We start from the raw sequence: 20,624 nt of genomic DNA, 5'->3' as shown, positions 1-20,624 counted from the left end.
TTAGCCAATTGATAAGTCTCAAACAAAAGGGTTCAATGGCAAAGCACATTGAGGACTTCCAAAAATTAAATATCAAGGTAACTGCTATTCCAGAGGAGCATAGGATTGATGTCTTCATAGGGACTTTGAAGGATAATACCCAACATAAGGTTTGTCTTTGGGAAACTGATTCATTGGAGAAGGATTTCAGGGTGGCAAGAAAAGTTGAAAGCAAAATTATGGAAACAAGGAAGTCTACCACTCACAACTATAAAGATGGAAGTGTTATCACTCCTAGCCTTCCATAACCTACAAGGTCGACACCACACAAATTGGAGGAAAAAAGAGAAAAAGGGCTTTGTTACAGTTGTGATAACAAATATACTAAAGGTCATAATTGTGCAGAGAATAAATTATTCTACATAGATTGTGAAGAGGAGGAAGAAAAGGAACAGGAAACATCAAAAGAGGAGGATATACAAAATGTTGATATCCCATTGAAGCTCCAATGCCAAAATTCTCCTGACAAATGCTGCTCGGAAGAGCCTTGAAACAACCTGTGCGTGCTCCCTTCCTACGTCCTCCTGGAAGATGCACTAGCTGAGAAAAGCCTAAAAGATAAGCTCTGAAATCCCTCCATCTCTTCTCCAAAGTGGTACGATTTGACCTCCCTAGGGTGGCACTCGAAGCCCCCTGAAGAAAGGGTGAGTTCTTCGCTTGGAAAACTCGGTGCTAAACAACAAGTGATCCGACTAGGTAGCTCGAGTGAGAAAAGTGAGTTCAATTGACAAAAGACCCTTTCTGAAGATGATTTATAATTTCGTTGGCCTTCCTTCCCATGTGGGCTCGTCCTCCTTGCCTTTCAACTTCCCTCCAAGGCTATTCGAACTCCACACTTAGCCAAGTGTGCTTTTCCTATGTGGGTGGCCCCCACACTCCACTAACAAAATTATTCAGCCTCCTTTTCTCCCCTAAGTCCTTAAGTCAAAATTGAGTGGGTTCCATGGTCACCAAAATTATCCAAAATTGTGGAAAATTAAACATGTACCAAAATAATTTAGGAAGTGACATTACATAATCTGCCATACAGATAAAGGGTAGTGCTATTTCCCCAAATGCCACCCTCCTCACAACACCTCCAAAAATCATTGTAGATTGTGGGGTTCACCTCGCTATTGTTATTCTATTTCAAGGCAACAAGTGTACATGGCTTTTCTTTTGCCAATTTCGTTGGTTGTTGGCACATTTGTGGCTTTGGTATTTTAAATTTGGTTCCAGTTTCACCTTAATAAGCTACAATGAGCAATCTACATAAGTCACCTATCGAGAACAATGGGATAGAAGTAGCAACAAAGTGTTTAGGATGAAATTATTTACAGAATCCATTTCATTTTCTGACCACGTATTTCTAATTATTTAAGATCTTGGCCTTATTTTGCAAGTTTACACTTATCATCATAAACTTCACTTAGCATATGTTGAGAGCTTTCAAGTTTTAGATGTAATTTTATGTAAGCTTTGGTTTTTATTATGTAGTTAACTACTATATGTACTTTTTACACATTTTTTTTGGGCAATCTTTTTATAATACAAATCCACCAATTTCAATTTAAAAAACTCACTAATATTGATGTCTGTTATTTCTTTAATGAGTTGTCTTTAGTGAGACTTTTTGGAAGCTTTTCCAGTGGGCTTTTCCGGTCTAATTTCTCTAAAATCCGACAGGAATTTATTGAAATCACAAGCTTGATGGGTAACCCGCACAATCGAAGTGCCTTAGGGGTTTTTCAAGGTGCTGAATCCATATATACAGTGAAAAAACCAGTTTAAATAACATAAATCAAGATTTCACCTCCATTTTTTCCACTAGATTCCGGCACCCGAAAGTCCAAAAAGTCGCACTAAAGACAACGCTGTTTAATCACAATTTTTTTAATCAATATATATATATATATATATATATATATAATATAAAATTTTACAAGTAGCCTAATATACCAAATGACTATTTTTAGAGCATTTTTTGTGGTCATTTTTAACCCTTTTTGTAGCATTTTTTTAGAGTCACTTTTGTCCAAAATATAGTAGGTATTTTTAAGAATCATAAATTTAAATTGTTTAATTTGCAAAATTCCAATACTTCCAAAGTTTTTATATATGCATCAAAAATTCATTTTAAATAATAAAATATCACATCACAAATCTTACTCAAAATTATATAACTAGATATCAGAAAAAACCATTTCATCTATTAATTATTTTAGACCTAAAATTTTAACAAATCTAAACACGGTTATCCAATCCTAAAACACAATTAAACACATCCACAATCCTTCCCCAAAAAAACCATCTATAAATTTATTTTGATCTTTTGTTTTTTCGATTTCGAATCAAAATCTAATTTCACGATTCAATTCCTAAATCTCCAAGGCGGTTTTTTTTTTCGAAAATTCGAATCAAAATCGAATTTCACGATCGGATTCCTAAAATTCTACTCGGCTTCTTTTGGCTGTACCATGATAGAGTCACAATTCTTTACACCGTTTCTACAAGTGATAACAGGAAACAATTAGAGAGGCAGATGGGTTCTGCAAGTTAAAACTTCATCGATATATATTAAAAATGATTTATGAAAAGTTTAAAGCGACGGATGGGTTACGGTAAAGGCTTTAATCAATATTGGGTTAGTGTCAGCATGGATATAATGTAAATGGATATGGGCAGTCCGTCAATTGAGCGCTTGGGACAAACGGCTGAGGCTGGTGATGGCTGCTATTCGCTATTCCTTCTCCTGCATTCTCCCCGACATTGATATTCACCGCCAAAAAACATTGAAATTCACCAAGTCGTCGTTTGTTTCGGTGCCCATAAATAATGGGTTATATGAATCCTACATGCAATGTGAGAGGTATATCGGAAGAGGGGGAAGGGTGGTGTGTGCAGCAAACAAGGCCGGGGGCTTCTTTGGCAGGCTGGGGAGAGTTATTAAAGAGAAGGCAAAGAGTGATGTGGATAAGCTTTTCTCTGGATTTTCCAAAACGAGAGACAATTTGGCTGTAGTCGACGAGCTTCTCACTTATTGGAATTTGGCCGATACAGATCAGGTCCTGGACGAACTTGAAGAGGTTTTGTTCTTTCCTCATCCTCTTTACAATGCCTTTCCCTCCAATACGAACGAGATAATCTATTTAGCTGGATTGATGTAGCAGAAATTTGCAAAAAATGCGATGAGGAAGAGCAATGACATGAATTAACCAGTAATGCCATGTATTGCTGGCTGCAATTTATTTAGAAGATTATGGTTTGGATGATTGAACCAATTAGGTTATGAGAATAAGTTCCTTAAACATAGTTCTCGCTGAGCATATGCTGTTTGGTGAGGAGTTGATATAAGGGGCAGGTGAACTGTGAAAGTACAGCCATTATCATTGCCTCAAATGATTGATACCCTGCACTTAAGTGTGTCTACTCACTGGTTTCTCGTTTATGCTAGAGACTATTAGAACTACATTGTTACGGCTCTCTAGCCAATATAAGGAGTAGGCTGAATATAAGGAGTAGGCTGCAGAAGCAAATTAATGACAACGGCTATTATGACAATGCTAACCCAGGTTTTTTATTTGCAAATAAATTCCAAACACCAAAACTCCGACATATACCTAAAAATTATATAATACTTCACACATAAATTTATGATTCTTTGTTATGACCTCTGGCCCATATTATAAATATCTATGATTCTTTGTTATGACCTTTGGCCCATATTATAAACAATTTGTCTAAGTAAATAGTAGGTATGTCTATGACCAGCCTGTTATAGGTCCACTCTAGTGATCACTAAGGAATTAGTATATATAAAAAAGTATTACGATCTTTCTTGGTTAGACCTCAGCCAATATAAGGAAAAAATTGTATGAGAAAATAGCAGGCATGCCTATAACTAGGCTGTTATAGGTCCACACCGATAATTGCTAAGGAATTAGTTATAGTATAGTTTGATTGGTCCTTGTCAGACTAAGGAATAGCTCCACACTTGGCTGTTTTTTCACTCATGTGAGCCATACATGAATACATTGAAGAGAACCCTTGGTTTCATCTTCCAAGACCTTTGAATGACTCTTTCTATCCACCAACACCCCCTCCTATTCCTTTTACATTTATTTACAAAGAATATTTACAATTTAATTGACCTTAATCCTGATTGTTGGAAACTCAATCCTTAGAGACTATGGTAAATTGTATTATTCACTTGAAATAGAATATAAAGAGTCTCAAGGGAATAAGAATGGTCATCGAAAGTCCCAAAGACCTCTTGGAAGAGGAATCAAGGGTCATACATCATGTACTTATGTGTACCTTATTAAAGAAAACGTTTTTCATTCTTATCTCAAATTTATGTGCAGTATAACAGTGGTATCAAAGCTGGTGCCTCCTTGGCCTGCTTGATTATGTAAGAGCCACGTTTATGTGGTCTTCCTGGATTACGGGTTTGTGGTCTCTCTTGTTGTAAGATTCCCTTCCCGTCGTCTCTTGAAAAATCCACTAAATTTTCGAGTTTACACAATCTGGCTCTGTGGAATTTCTACGAACAGTTTGTATGCAAGATGTTGTAGGTGTAATTTTTCATTTAGTTATCTCAGACAAAATGGGCACAGTGGTCATTACATATCATGAGAACATTTCCCCATAGCCATGACTAGTTTATAACAACTTAGAAATACTTATACAATGCTGATACGAAAGTAAATGTCATAAGAGATAACTTGCACTTAGGATATGGGAATAATACATACCACTGATATAAATTCGCTACAGCAATAGAGAGGCAATATAATCATAAACACCAGCAAAATACACAGTGATAAGAGTGCTGTAGGATGGTGCACAGAGAACAAATCTGAGTTGGTAATATATATAAATACATGCCACTGTTCCTCAGGAATACGCTACAGCAATTGTTGACTGAGAATACTAGCAGCTCAAACAGACCTCCACAGGAATGAACACGTCCCTCTTGAGACATAAACTCAGTCCCTTTTGTGACTGATATAAATCTGGCCTTTTGAACTTTATACTTCAGCTCGAATCAACCACTAATAAGATTGCTATACTCAGAAATGTTGCACACAGCCAGTAAGAGAAGGAGAAAACGTCCTTGTCTGACTGTCACTAGCAAAAGAGAATCTTGACCCAGCTCCAAAAAGCAGAGTGACACTATGTCTCTCTCCTTCAGCAATGTATCTGCAAGATTAGAGTCTGAATGTGGTCCTCTAATAACCCAGATACGCACCAGCAGGGAGGTATTTGGGTCAGCAATAAGGAGTGGTAGCTTGACCTTTCTGAACTTTGAGAAACTCGGCCCAATGTGAACAGAAGTTGACCCCCCCAGAAGATAAATGAACTTGACCTCTTCAAATGGAACTTCGACCCACTGAATCTAAGACAGAGATTGGCTTTTCTTCAATGGAAAAATCGACCCCAGATTTGGCTTGGACATCCACCTGAAAGATGACATAGAAAACACAAGATCAGAAGATAAAATCAACTCATCAAACCTTCACCTCCATTATCTCCTGCAAATCTTCGTCTCCATGATAGCGCAATGGTGAAAATTTTAGTGATTCCACTCTTTAAACTAACTAGGGTGTATGGTTTCAACATTGAAGCTAGCAGAGGTAGCTAGGGTTTCTCAAGTCCTAAATTTCTCTCCAAAAACTCTCCAAGAGCTCATTTTCTCAAAATGCAAGTGATAAAATGAGGAAAGACTCATCTTTTTTATTTTTTTATAATTAAGTGGTCACTCTTGCCGTCATTTTACTTTTTAACTTTTATAAAGTCATTTTAGGGATCTTTACTTTATAAAATGAAAGTGACTTTTCATTAGTCTAGGATATGTCCCCCTTTTCACCCTTTAGGTAGTTATAATGTTTTTCCTTAAACGAATAATGTTCCCCTATTAAAATTTTCCTCGTCTTAAGCGAATGGGGACATTGCGATCCTCCCCGCCCAAGATTGCTTGTCCTCAAACAACTTCATCTCTGGATGTTTGAGCACCTGCTCACCCTCCCATGTGGCATCCTCAACAAGTAAATCCTTCCACTTCGCCAAGTACTCCTTCATGGTTCTATTCCTCAACTTTTGTTCCTTGGTCTCCAAATTCTCCTTCGGAACCAAAATTAGTTCTCTCTCCTCATCTAGTGGTGGGAGCTTAGTGGAAGTGACTACATGCTTCCCGAAGGCCTTTTGAGGCACAAAACATGGAAGACATTGTGAATTTTACATCCTTTTGGGAGATCAAGCTCATAGGCCACTTCCCCAACTCGTCTCACGATTCTTTATGGCCTGTAGAACCTGGGTTTCAGTGTTTCTGCCTTCTTTGTCTTGAGTGATGACTGCTTGTGAGGCTGAATACGAAGGTATACCATGTCTCCCACTTCAAGTTTGCGCTCTAACCCGTGCTTGTTTGCATATACTTTTTGCTTATTCTGAGTCAGCTGCAAGTTGACCTTGAGGACTCGTAGGATATCCTGGCTCTCCTGAATCAATCTTTAGCCAAAGGGGTACGCCGCACAACTATCCCCAAATACATGATATGAAAATGTTAGGGCATCGTATCCGTACAACGCTTTGAAGGGAGTCATAACAATAGACATGTGGAAAGTGGTGTTGTAACAATGCTCCTCCAGATGCAACCACTTCACCCATGCCTTCTGTTGGCTAGATACATAGTTCCTGAGATAGCTATGTTACTATAAAATCTAGCATGCCTTGGAGAGGGAAACCCTACAAGACAAGAGCTAGCCTACGTGCTAACAATGGGGCAGAAGCCCAATGTCACCTTAGCCAAACCCCCTATTTTTTATGGATTTTCGCCGATGGGAGGAGTTCCGGTAGAAAGGAGATCACTTAAAATAAATAATTTAGGTTTCAGGCACAAAGTGATCAAGGTAGAACTCATTCAAGAGAGAGACTCAATAATGGTTCAAGGCCTCACAGAAACAAAACACTCTTAAAGAAAAGCCCTAGAAAGGGAGGCTCAAGACCTAGGGTTTTGAGATTTTCGATGGTGATAGGTATTCACAAGGTCAAGGTCTGGGAGAAAAGGCTTCTTATGATATACTTCAACAAATACTAAGCTCATACAACCTTCAAGGAAATCCTCAAGTTGAGGGGAAAAGAACTAGGGTTTCCCTCTTCGAGCAACACCTGGGACAAGAGATTTTATGGATGAAATTTGAGTGGATGCCCACCAAACTTGGAGAATAGGTAGCCTAGACCCTAAGCTTGATGTTTAGGCTCTCAAATCACCAAAAACCCTTCGCCATAAAATTTTGTTGCAAGCCCTAGATTTTCGCCCTAGCCTTAAAATGATTGATTTTGTGAAAATTCCAAATTAGAATCCTATTGCAGCAACTCATATTATTTCTCCTAATTGTTAATTAATTAACAATTTATCTGCTACGACAAATATTGAAATAAATACACTGCAACCTTCACAAATAAAATTATGCGGAAAAATAAAACATTGGAAGCTGAGAAATGCTAGCACACACACATAAAATTAACACAATTAGTTTTGGGCAAAAGTCCTTGGAAAAATCCAACTTGGCAAAACCGGTGCAGTAGTTGAGGGTTTTATTATTAAGCAGTAGTGAGAAATTCTGAGTACAACTGGATGCCGAAATCTAGCAATCCTAGAGAGAAAAATACTGGCACAAATCTAGTGAGCGATTTTCCTCACCCCATAGGCAAACTCTCGGCATAACTTATCTTCAGAAACTCGGCCCTCTGACCTTCTGGGTCAGCCTCTACGCTGCTTTGCGCAGCGTGCTGGACATCAAGCCTTTCACTGTTCTTTGATGAAGTCGTTCTGCCTTCTGCTGGCTGGAAAGATGCTTCTCTGACACTCTGGGACTCCTTCCTGGCCAATGGAAATGAAGACATCTCTTCCTCTCAGCAAATCGAACTTGCCTCTAGAAGCTGCTACGTTGCCCCTGCGTCATCTTCTATGTGGCTTATCTACCTCTTTGCAAATGCATTCACTGGGTCTGGAATACTTCCTCCAACCTCACTGTCTCTATCCCTCTCTCACTACTTCGATCTCTAGCTCTCTCTGGCAACTGACTGCTGCTACTCTAGAAATCGATCTGCCAAGAAATCGAACTGCTCAAGTGTATTCTCCATCACCACATCGACCTCCTCTTATAATCCTCTATTGAAACACCAACGACCAAGATTAAAACATAATCGATGGTTACAATCATCTCTGGATCGATCTGTGTGAGTTTCTAGATGATTCTCACCTTGACTTAATTAATACTGATTAATTAACCATATTCCCTAAGTTTAGTCTTAAGAAATATTTAAAAATTGGTTAATTATCTAATTAAGTCATTTCTAGGCGGAATTTCCAAAAACGATTTCCAGGTTTTGGAGATCTCATGTATTCTAGCCCCTCCACCAAGTTTCGTGGCTAGAACACATCCAATGCTACAAAAACTAACATTCCCTCTTAGTGAGGAATGTGTTCTAGTGCTGCACTCCCTGCCACAACACCCTGTCTCTGCATCATCTCTTGTCACGTTGCTAATGTCTAGCCATATTGCCCACCAACCACTGCGCAACTCTGATATACACTACATCTGTGATGCTTCTGACATTGCCATACTGCTGCCAACACTACATCTGCACTGCAACTCCCTCTCATTTGTTGTTGCTGCAACTGTAGCATCTGCAACTGAAAAGTATCCAAAATGCTGAATGAATTGTATTCAGTATGATGCATTTGTCTCCTGAGTCTCTAACTGCGACTAGCATCGCACTGTCACTAAAAGATCTGCACTGATGTTGACTCTGCACCGCTTCCAACTCCACACTGTGCTCCCCAGCATCTGACTGCTACTAGTCTCTGCAATTGTCACTCGGTCTTTGATTGCATCAATTGCCACTGATCCACCCTGCTACTGAACACTGTGGGCCCCCGTAGCCAGGTAATGATCCATGAGGTGGACTCCTCAAGGATCTTGCCCAACTGTAGCACTCTGGGGCTACAACACCAAGTCACCCCACCTCACTCCTGGAGGTATATTGATGAACATAATGAAGTCTTCCTCTAGCTTAGAGGAAAGCTTGTCAATCTCTGCAAAAGCTGCCTACTGGTCCTGCTTCTCTTCCTTGTCCTTCTTCCTGAGAGGACATTGGGTATTGTAGTGACCAAGCTCACCACACCTGAAGCATTTGACCTTTGACAGGTCCTTCTTCTTCCTCTGCTCCCCCTGTCCCTGACTGGGACCCTTTGATGCGAGGGCCACATTCTCCTCCTCCTTCACCGTCTTCGATCCACTGTTATTGCCATTGATGGAGCTCTTTAATAGAGCTCATCTCAACTCCTCTTGCTGCAAATCAACCCACATTCTATCCTAGTTTGGTAGCCTATCTTTGTCCAATGTGCTTTGGACAAAGACCTGCCACTTGTCTGAGATACTTTTGAGTGCCAATCGCACTAGCTCCATGGGTTGAGGCACTAACCCAACAATTGACAACTAGTCTCGGACCTCCTGAATCCTGGTAAGGAAGGGATCTATGCTTTCCCCTTTTTGCATCTGGATGAGTCTTAGCTTCTTCTCTAGGTACATCTTCTGCTACTCAGAAGTACCCTGGTACAATGTGGAGAGAGCATCCCACATCAACTTGGCATTATCTTTGCCAGCTATATGTGAAACAACATGATCCATTTCCATCTAGGATCAACTGTTTTGTCCGTGCCATCTCCTTCTTGTACTCTCTCTACTGATCTGCATCTTGAAGAATCACCACCACTGCATCAATATAGGCTTTCAGGCCATATTCATCTAGAAGGAAGGACATTCTTGCCTTCCTCCATCCAATCTGTCCTGCTCATGAAGCCCAGCAGTGGCCATTTCAACGAATTGTCGAAAACTTCCTTTTTCCTTCTGCTCGGCTGTTGCTCTGCTACTCACACTCCCTTCTAGAGTGATAAGATCTGCTCACAACTATTGCCGATCTGTAAGAAAAATCGAACTTTTTGAGAGTAAAAGTTCCCTGAGGAAAATTTTCCCTTTGTGTGTGCTCTTCTCTCTTCCACCCCGACGCTGGTTTTGCTCTAGTGAATTGCTGCAAAAGCCTTTGCGTCCATCTAGAGATCTTCTGAACAAAACTACTGAGCCGCTTCCTCTGCCTTTGGAATCACTCGATTTGGAAAGATCGATTTTTTTGCCCCTTACTCAGAAAAATCGAACCTCCACAAGTAACTCGACCTCTTGGCAGAATGACTGCGCTGCCCTTGGGAATTTTAGCCTGCTGCCCTTACTGAGCAACGAAATTCCTTTTCTTTTGCCTCTAAGCTCTCTAGCTGATCAACTGCGCTCTGATACCATGTGAAAATTCCAAACTGGAATCTTGGCGGTGATCTTTCAATCGCACATAGGCAGGTGCAGCACCGCTACCCAATTTCTTTTCACCAATACTAATGAGTATGGGCTATGCCTAACATTCAACACTTAGTTATTTTTCTGCAATTCTACTAAGCATTCATCATTTTACGTAGCGGAATTAACATTCATCATCATCATATAAATATGCACAGTGGAAATACTTCTTTCAATGGGAGGGGCAACTCCCTGATTAGAGTCTGCGCAAATAATAATAGCAACAATCTTTTTACAAGTATTTTACATATGCAGCCTTTGCCAGGAAACCCTAAGTTTACCTTAGCAATTCTGCCAAAATACAATAATTCGGCCTGCTCGTTCAATAGTGCCCACTTTCTGTCATTCAGTGTAGCCCATGCCTGTGTCGTGCAGCTCGCCCTCGGGCAGAGCCGCCCTCGCTCGTTTAGTCGTGCAACCCGTTCAGGGTCACCCACTCGGGCTACCCTTTCGTTCAGCAGTGCCCTCGTTGGGCAAGGGCGCCCACCCCTGTGTCAACCTCTGCGATCATTCAGGCCATCGTGCCAATCCGTGTCACTGTCCGTAGCCTATCGTGAAGGAGCGCCTAAGCTGTCTGCAACTCATTCGGGCAGAGGCACCGTCACCTGTGTCACCCAACTTGTGTCGCCTACCTGCATCTCGCCGGCCAGACGCATCCCACCGCTGGTCCTCCGCACTGCAGTTCGCCTGTTCGGGCAGGGTCGCCCCACCATAACTTGTCTGTTGGCAGGGTCACCCCACCTGCGGTTCGTCTGCCTAAAACACCTGAAACCTGCACTTCGTCTTTGCCTTGGCTTGGTACTGCGGCCCTCGGTCCGCCAACACCTCGCCCTACTTGTTCTCTCTTCTCCTTAGCTCGTCCACCTTATGTTTGAACTCGTTTTTGGATCAACTGCTTTATGCCTTTCCTCCATCAAGTCACCCTCTATATATATGCGACCTCCAAGAGTCAAGGTGGGTCGGCCTACCCAGGCCGACCATACAAATCGCTTAATAAAATACCAAGAGATGCGTCGATATGCACATCGGCCCACCAACTCGTCGATTTTTTGACACTTCTTATAAACTCGTCACACGTTTCCATACTTAGCCTATTTTCCTCTTTTACGGTTATTCTACCCTCCAAGTAGCTCGTCGCAACTCGTCATTGCACGCCCGCCAGGGCGCGTTTAACCGAACACCCCTGCTCGTCGTCGCAACTCAGCTTGTCGCCTTTAACCGAAGTTTGCCACCCCTCCTTCACTTGTCGCACATGGTCAGCTCGTGGGTGTGACATACTCCCCCACTTTAAACGGTTGTCGTCCTCGATAGCACCATCATACAACATCGCAAAGTGTTGCTAACTCCAACATCTACAAAATGTCCATGCTGCTCATCTCTGCTCTGCCATCGCATAAACCACCAAGGTTCATGTCTCCATGAATAGGAAGGTCTCCTCAATCCATTATCATCACGACATTCGTCGTAATCTCCACATGTTGCCCCACTATGGAAGGCCGGTCCCTCCAACTCAAGCTACATGCTATGACTGCAACATTTATCGTGTCGACCCCATCATGTGAACTACTGCCATGATACTCCAACCCAACTCAGACATATCTCGATACACTTCTGGACCCCATGATTCGAACTAGTTGGTTAGCTAATCCAATTGTTGCATTCAAACCATGAGAATGCACCTCCTCATGCCATCATTGGTCATTTCTCTCAGCATCCTGTCACAACATCAACTCGATCAAGAATCCATCCCATCTCCATCAAAATGTAAGTAAGCCATGCTCAGGTCCATGAAGTAATCTCCATCTCATCCGTAACATGCTATCCATGATGTTGGTGTCGATGTGCTGCATGTCAATCAGTTGCATCTATCCAAACATCATCATCCATATATGTGAGGTCCATCTCCTCAAAATGAAGAGATCCTTTCATCAAACCAACTCTCAATGTACCACATCCAGGTCCATGAAACAAAGGACAAGTATACACCTGTGTCATCATCCATGTGCTGCCCATTGTCATAAACCAATCAGCCTCCATGTATATCAAAAGAGGTTAAGTCTCGGCTCAACTTATGCCCAAGTGTTGCCACCAAGGCATCATCATTGCTGCAACTCCATTAACTCCAAAGTGTCTCATCTCGATCATCTCCATCAAGTCACTCTCCCGAACACACCCATAAATGTGCTCAAAAGTATGCACTCCATTCTGCATCAAAGTCAGGGACATCACTGACCTCACCTCCTCAATAAATCAGATGCTCTAAGATCACTGACCTTTTCGTTTAATTGCTTCAACCTCCGAGGCATCATTCTAGGCCTGACCCAAGGTGGGGGCAAGGGGATAGGGAGGCTGGCCCTATGTGGGCCGAAAATGGAAATGTGGACCCAGGTGGAAGAAAGATGAATGGGGGTATAGTGAGTGGAAAGGGATTAATATGCGCGAGTAAAGGAGCGGGACCATGCACCCAAAGTCGAGGTTTCCCAAGTAGTACCACCCTAGAACCAAATGGTCAATAAAGGACATCCCACGGGACTAAGATTCAAGGGTAACAACCAAAATAGATCAAGGGGACAAGAGCACAAACTAAGCCCGCTCTTTCCGCCAAATCCCCCCATCAATCCATACCCAGAAGTATCCATGATAAGTAAACCCAATACTCAATTATCAAATGACAAGACATACCTTTAGATTCAGGAGGCCCACCTTCAAACATACGATCAATACAGGTGGGTGAGGGACCACATGGCTGGCTCAGGTGGCAGAGAAATGGCACAACAAGCTAGTAGGAGGCATCAAGGGGCTGCTCACTGCCGACTGAGGCTCATCATGGAGAAAAAATTCCCCTGTGGATATCACCCACAAAGTGGTGGGTAACAGCCCTATATGAGCCCCTCACATTATTAAGGAACCCATGATTGTCCCAACCCTTGGTGGGCGATGAATTGCCCTACCCTAAGGGGTTATCCATTGCTATATCATTCACGTCATGCTCTCATTTCTTGGAGCCCTGAGTAGTTAAAAAAAGAAAAATCAATAAGAGGCAAAAGGCATGTGAAGAAAGGTGGAAAACAAAGGCCGGGGTAACTCATGTACCATGACTGCTCTCTCCTACATCTATACACCCAAGTGTGGGCCTCCCTCATTATAGCTACCCTTGTACCATGGCACGTGGCTTGGAGCCTTCCATGTTGCCCCACTCCGTTCCATTATTATTTCATATGACGCCTGCCATCTAACAAATGTACCATGAATGTATCACTCCCTTAGAGGTTGAAACCACCTAATATGGTCTTGGAGCCTTTCTTGTTGCCCCACTCTGTTCCATCATTATTTCATATGACACCTTCCATCTAACAAATGTACCATGAACCTATCACTCACTTAGAGGTTGAAACCACCTAATATGGTCCTTGATTAACCTCCCTCTTGAGCCTGGAGACACCTGTGCATTCTAAAGCCCATTATGGAAGAGCATGCCACTATGAAGTGACCACTTGGTTCAATCATTTGTAAGTTCATTTGCTCAATTACACTAATGGATTGTTGTACCGGAAGGTGAGAAGACACATTGGATGTTATACAGGATTGTAGGTGGGTTTTCATCTTGGGGTTTGGTCTCCCTATATGGGATCCAAACCCTCTAGAGGGTCTTGATGGCACTTGTAGGGTGAGCGTTGAGAGCCATGGGCCTCCACTATAGCAGAGAACAGATAGCCACACCATGGGATCCTTCAGCACCACCTATTGCTTGCTTGTGCCCCAGTTATTCGATGATGATGATGCACTTGGACCACATTGCCCAGCTGGCTACACACTTGCACCACACACTTGGCAGTTGATCCAGGGCCCAAATGGGGTTTTGTCTCACCTAGGGAGACAAGGGAGGGCTTGTATCATCATTCCAACCTTTATTGATGGAGCACAAGCTTGCTTGATTCAGTTGGAGACCCATGAGGACATTCTTTGTGCCCCCACAACCACTTGGGAGCACCACAGGTCATTTGCTTGGAGATTAAGGGGCCACCCCCTTCATCATTGTTATTGGAGCCCTCTTATTCATTATGGCACATGAGGGACTTCATTTGGCCTTCCAACGACCCTACTAGCTACTATTCTATCATTTCGGCCCTCTTGAGAGGCTAATTATTCATATTTTGGAGCTATTTGGTGGGCTTGTCACCAAAGTAATGTTATTTTGCACATTATTTTATTTTAGGGGCATCATTAGGCTAAATTAGGCCATTCGAATACCTCAAAGGCTCATATAAATATAAGAGAGCCTCATTGTATCTCTCATCATCACTTGGATTTGGGATATATCTTTCTAAAGATTTTGGACCTGCAATTTGTGGAATGATTTGGATGATTAAATGCATTTTGATGTGTGGAATATTTTCACTATCTCTTTTGGAGCTTCTATTTGGCAAGTTTATGGATGGATATACTCTTTTTGTAATCTAAATGCTCTTTTCATGCGAATTTCATAATGTTTCATGTCTACTATATGGAATGCTATGTCATGATTTTACTTGTGCCCTAAAAATTAATGTGAATTTATGAAACACTTGTAATCTTGGCTCGTTGCATATGTTATTCATCTTGGCAAGAAGAACAAATTTTCCTAGGGGTAGGTTGTGCACCTTTTACCTTGAAACTCCATCAAATCTTGCATATCAAGGTACAAAAGTCTAAAGTTGCCATGTAGCTGCATCCATTATTAGTGAAGCTGCTTCTTTAGGCCTCCTTGAAGAGCGAAGTTCCCAAATCTTGATCATTTTGACTCCAATCTTCCCAATAGCCAGGCACTGGTCCTAAATCCTTGATGGTCAACCCTAAAACTACTTTTCTTTCACCTTTTTCTTATTTTTCTTCCCTAACCCTAATAGCCTCCTAGGCCTAGTGCGAAATGCATTAGGCTGGTTCAAATCAAGTGCAAGTTGGTCCATAACTGTGCTCGGGTGTCCTGTAGGTCTCCACAAAATTTCAAACTATTGCCACGGTTGAATTTGGAGAAACCATAAGCCCTAGCTCCAACACCATTTTCGTCCTAGGTTGCTTTGGTTAGTGGCTCCCAAAGGGTCATTTCTCGCTCAAAAACTCAAAGGAAGTTCATCTTCAAGTGACTCTTCTTCTCATCCTTGTTTGGCCTAGTCATATTTGTTGATGATCATCCTGAACCCTAGGCCTTGCTTGGATCCTCTAGGTCTCTCTTGTGGTCCCAAACCTTTGCATGCTTGTTATCTCACAAACCCTAAGAGAGGTCCTTTCCCTTTTCTAGGAATCCTTGATTTAGGCACATTCCTTGTGTTGAATACCCTTTCACCTAGGTCTAGGCCTCTTATCAATAAGACTTTCTTGGAGAGCCCTTATCTCGCTTTTAAAGGAAGCAAGTCATTATTTGAGCCTCTCTTTTGAATGGACTTTGGAAATCACATTGTACATTGTTATTGACCTCATCATCATAGTGATTTCCTTAAAACCAAGACTCTTCCCATTGGTGAAAGTCTGTAAAGAGCAGGGGACATTTACTGAGGTGACAGTGGGTCCTTGTCTCATTGTTGTCTCTCTTGTGGTCCCAAACCTTTGCATGCTTGTTATCTCACAAACCCTAAGAGATGTCCTTTCCCTTTTTTAGGAATCCCTGATTTAGGTACATTCCTTGTGTTGAATACCCTTTCACCTAGGTCTAGGCCTCCTATCAATAAGCCTTTCTTGGAGATCCCTTCTCTTGCTTTTAAAGCAAGCAAGCCATTATTTGAGCCTCTCCTTTGAATGGGCTTTGGAAATCACATTGTACATTGTTATTGACCTCATCATTCTAGTGATTTCCTTAATACCGGGACTCCTCCCATCGATGAAAGTCCATAAAGAGCAAGGGACATTGACTGAGGTGACAGTGGGTCCTTGTCCCATTGTTGTCACTTGGTCTAGTAGTAGTCCCATTAGAACCCCTCCTAGGATCCCTGCTAGATTGAGCGGTAACAGGCCCTTAGCTAAATCATTTAGTGCACTAAGCAAGCTGTTGAATGCTTATGTTTTCTTGTCCCCCATGTCTGGCTCCTCCTTTTCAGGTGTCTCTTCTATGCCCTTTCCCTTTCTAGGGGTTTCTTCTTCCTTTGTTCTCTTCCCTGGAAATTCTTCTTCTTCCTAAATGGGAGTAGGCTCTCTGACTTGAAAACTCCTACTATAGGTTACCCCATTGAAACGATTGTCTTATGAAGTCATGAAATCACTGATAATTCGCCCTTAGACTCCACAACTGTCCAAGAACATGCTTTGATACCACTCTAATATTCCCTTCACAGAGTCTCGTGAAAAATCCACTAAATTTCTGATTTTACACAATCTGGCTCACTGTGGAATTTCTATGAACAATTTGTATGCAAGGTATAATAGGTGTAATTTTTCATTTACTTATCTCAGACAATGTGCACAATGGTTATTACATATCATGAGAACATGACTAATTTATAACAACTCAGAAATACTTATACAATGCTGATACGAGAGTAAATATCATAAGAGAGAACTTGCACTTATGATATAGGACTAATACATACAACCGATATAAATTTGCTACAACAATAGAGAGGCGATATAATCATAAACACCAACAAAATACACAGTGATAAGAGTGTTGTAGGATGGTGCACAAATAACAAATATGACTTGGTAATATATATAAATAGATGCCATTGTTCCTTAGGAATACACTACAACAATTGCTGATTGAGAATATTGTCAGCGCTATCATACCTCCATAGAAATGAACACATTCCTCCTGAGACACAAGCTCGGTCCTTTTGGTGACTGATATAAATCCGACCGTTTTAACTTGATACTTTAGCTCGAATCACCCACTAATAACACTGCTATACTGAGAAATGTAGCACGTAGCCAGTAAGGGTAGGAGAATACCTCCTTGTCTGATTGTCACTAACAGAAGAGAATCTTGACCCAGCTCCAGAAAGCACAGTGACACTACGTCTCTCTCCTTTGGCAATGTGTCCACAAGATTAGAGTCTGAACGTGGTCCTCTAATAGCCCAGATACACACTAGCAGGGAAGTACTTCGGCTAGCAATAAAGAGTGGTAGCTAGACCCCTCCGAACTTTGAGAAACTCGACCCAATGTGAACAAAACTTGACCCCCCAGAAGATAAATGAACTTGACCTCTTCAGGTGGAACTTTGACCCACTGAATCTAAGACATAATATGGCTTTTCTTCAATGGAAAAATCGACCACAGATTTTGCTTGGACATCCACTTGAAAGTTGACATATAAACACAAGATCAAAAGATAAAATCAACCGATAAAACCTTCACCTCTATTATTTCTTGCAAATCTTCTTCTCAATGAGTGCAATGGTGAAATCTAAGTGATTCCACTCTCTGAACCAACTAGGGTGTATTGTTTGAACATTGAAGCTAGCAATGACGGTTAGTGTTTCTCAAGACCTAAGTTTCTCTTCAAAACTCTCCAAGAGCTCTTTTCTCAAAATGCAAGTGATAGAATGAGGGGAGACTCCTCACTTTTTTCTCTTTTTATAATTTAGTGGCCGCTTTTGCCACCAATTTACCTTTTTATTTTTATAAAGTCACTTTGCCACCAATTTGCCTTTTTCACCCCTTAGGTAGTTATATTGTTTTTCCTAGGCGAATCATGTTCCCCTATTAAAATTTTCCTTGCCTTAGCCTATGGGAACTTATGAAGCTAATGAAACCCTGTCTTATGTCTTGTAAGTAGTTGGGGACATTACACTTGACTCAAGCACTCCTCCTTATGTAACCTAGGCTCTGTCAAGTCTAGCATCTTTGCATGCCTATCTACATACTTGTATGTGACCTCTTGAGGTTTGTGTGCCCATTCTTTGCTTCTGCGCACCCATTTCCATGTTTAGTCTTGTCTCTGTTTGCAACTTCTCTATCAACATCCTAGTTATGTACAGGTTCATAAACGCGTCCCACATTTTCTTCGTTGTGTCTAACTCTACGATATGAGGAACTATATGGTCCTTGAGTCCATCAAGGATAATCCTCCTAGCTTTGGCATCCTATGTTGAAAGTTGTTGTGGATCCATAGGAACGGTTATCACGCTAATCACATACTCCCTGAGACCATTCTCCTTTAGCAACAAGAGAATTCCGGCTTTCTAGATGCCAAAATTAGAGGCTCCATCTAACCTGTCTTGATCTCCCAAACTTGTTGAGGCCATCTCTTTGAATTCTTCGGAAATTGGACAAAATAACCAACTGAATCTGGAGAGGTTCGATCTAGGTATTTAATCCTCGACTTTCTCTTCCTATGCCTTATGCTGAATTACTCCTGCAAACCCCTGCACTTTAGCTCTGCTTCGATAGCATGTGAAATTTCTTGAATTGGAGCAACTGGAAATTATTCTCCTATCTATTGTAGATTATTTCTTCATAAATTAATTATAGCAAGTAACGAATAAAATCACTACTGCAATTTTCATTTATAATAACAAGTACTGAGAAAATAATCCCCACACACAAAATTTAGACATCGATATTTTTGGACAATAGTCTTTGGAAAAACCCTATTGTGGGGAAAACTAGTTCTGCAGATGAGGATTTTATTATTATTAAATCTTTAGCGAATTGAGAATTACAATAATTGCTTGCCTCTCTCTGCCAAAGCTCCGACAAATATTTTCTCCACACCCAATGATAGAATCGAATAGGAAATACAAAGTTTCCTTCTACAAAAACAATTCAACCTCTCCCAGACTACTCACACCTCTTCTTGCAACTCGCATTGGCAACTGGAAAATGCACATGGCCTGCTCTGGAAATTCTCTTAGCCTTCGGAAATTTCATTCTGACAAAACCTCCAACAACACTTTGAAGCTTCTCGCACCTCCTCTGGTAGCTGTCTCCAACAACTGAAAATCGAACTGTAGCCTCTGTAACTCGCACTGGGTAAACTGGCAATGTGCACTGGCTGAATCGACCTCTCTCTTGTGGAATAATTTAGCATCTTTCTTTCTCTTGGAATGCTAGAATATCTATGGAGAATTTCTCCGAAAATTCTATCCTCAATCTCTCTGCTGAAACCCCGTTGTTGGTGTCTTCCACTGTGCCCTTGCTATCACTACAATTTGCTGTCTTTAAGTGATCTCCAAAGCCCCATCGATTTGCTCTTTATAACCTCTCGTTGACGAATTAACAACCATGATCTAATCCCAATTGATGGCTAAGATCATCTTGACCCCTTCTCATGACTTTTCTAGAAGTCTCTAGAGCAAAATTGATTTGTCTCAATTAATTTGATTTAATTAACCACTTGAAAATAATTAATAATTGGCTAATTAATCTAATTAAGACATTTCCCTTCGAAACTTTTTCTGGGTCTTGGAGATAATTACCCCCCTATATTCCTTAGCCTCTTAAAAACCAATAGAGACTAGAACACCTATTCGAGCTACCAAAAACTAACATTTTTGGTTGCGGTGACAGTGGGCCACTGCCCCATTGTTGTATCTTGGTCTAGTTTATGCCTTGTAGGGTTTCCCTCTCGAAAGACTGCTAGATTTTGCGGCAATAGGCCAAATTATGTCTTGTCCTCCTCATATAAATAGAGGAGAGGATCATTTCTAACTCATCATCATCAATTGTGAATTCACCCTCCCTGTGAAAATTTCGACCTCTTGTACCTATTGGAGAGATGTAATCTATGGAGCATATTGTGTTTAGGAGCTTTGTTCTTGTCTTTGGCAAAGTTTTCGTGGATCAATGATTGGATTGTAAATGCATATTATCTTGTAAGTGCCTATATTGCAAATTTCTGATTCATGTCTAATGTATGGAATAAATTGATGATCTAGGTTAAATATTGTACCTTACTTTTGTTGAATATCAATTGTATTGAAAACTAGGTCATATTCTTTTATGCATTACTCATTGTATGATATGTGAATGATAATCACCTTGGTAATCTTACATTAGCTCTCCCAAGTGAATTTTGATTCCTCACAAAGGTAATGGTTAGGGTTTTCATGCTAGGGCATCAAAATATCCTTACTCCTTTGCAAGTTTTAGCCAACCTTAAGAATCCATAGACTCCATCAACCCTAGGACTAGGCACTGGCCATCCATTGTTGGTGATCAAGTCAATTCTTATCCATAAAATCAAATTTTCTCTCTCTTCTATAATTCGACCCTCTTAAGGTTGAG

The 20,624-nt window shown here is 41.1% G+C and overlaps 1 protein-coding gene across 4 annotated transcripts in view; it reads left to right on the top strand.

Moving 5' to 3' along the window:
* Nucleotides 1-2,621: 2,621 nt before the first annotated feature.
* Nucleotides 2,622-20,624, top strand: part of CPFTSY (signal recognition particle receptor protein, chloroplast (FTSY)) — a 230,767-nt gene continuing 212,764 nt past the window's right edge. For 2 of the 4 annotated variants that reach the window (XM_089384407.1, XM_089384406.1), the window contains exon 1: nt 2,626-3,104. In XM_089384407.1, the coding sequence (XP_089240533.1) occupies nt 2,745-3,104 (360 nt within the window). In that variant the 5' untranslated portion in view covers nt 2,626-2,744. Of the gene's footprint in view, nt 3,105-20,624 lie in introns of all 4 variants that reach the window. The other 2 variants (XM_089384408.1, XM_089384405.1) reach the window with 2 other exon arrangements.

Source organism: Pinus tabuliformis, chromosome Q (genome assembly GCF_031772625.1).
Source record: "Pinus tabuliformis cultivar Carrire ecotype Pingquan chromosome Q, CPIR1, whole genome shotgun sequence".
Taxonomy (NCBI): Eukaryota; Viridiplantae; Streptophyta; class Pinopsida; order Pinales; family Pinaceae; genus Pinus; species Pinus tabuliformis.
This window is presented reverse-complemented; position numbering and strand designations above follow the sequence as displayed.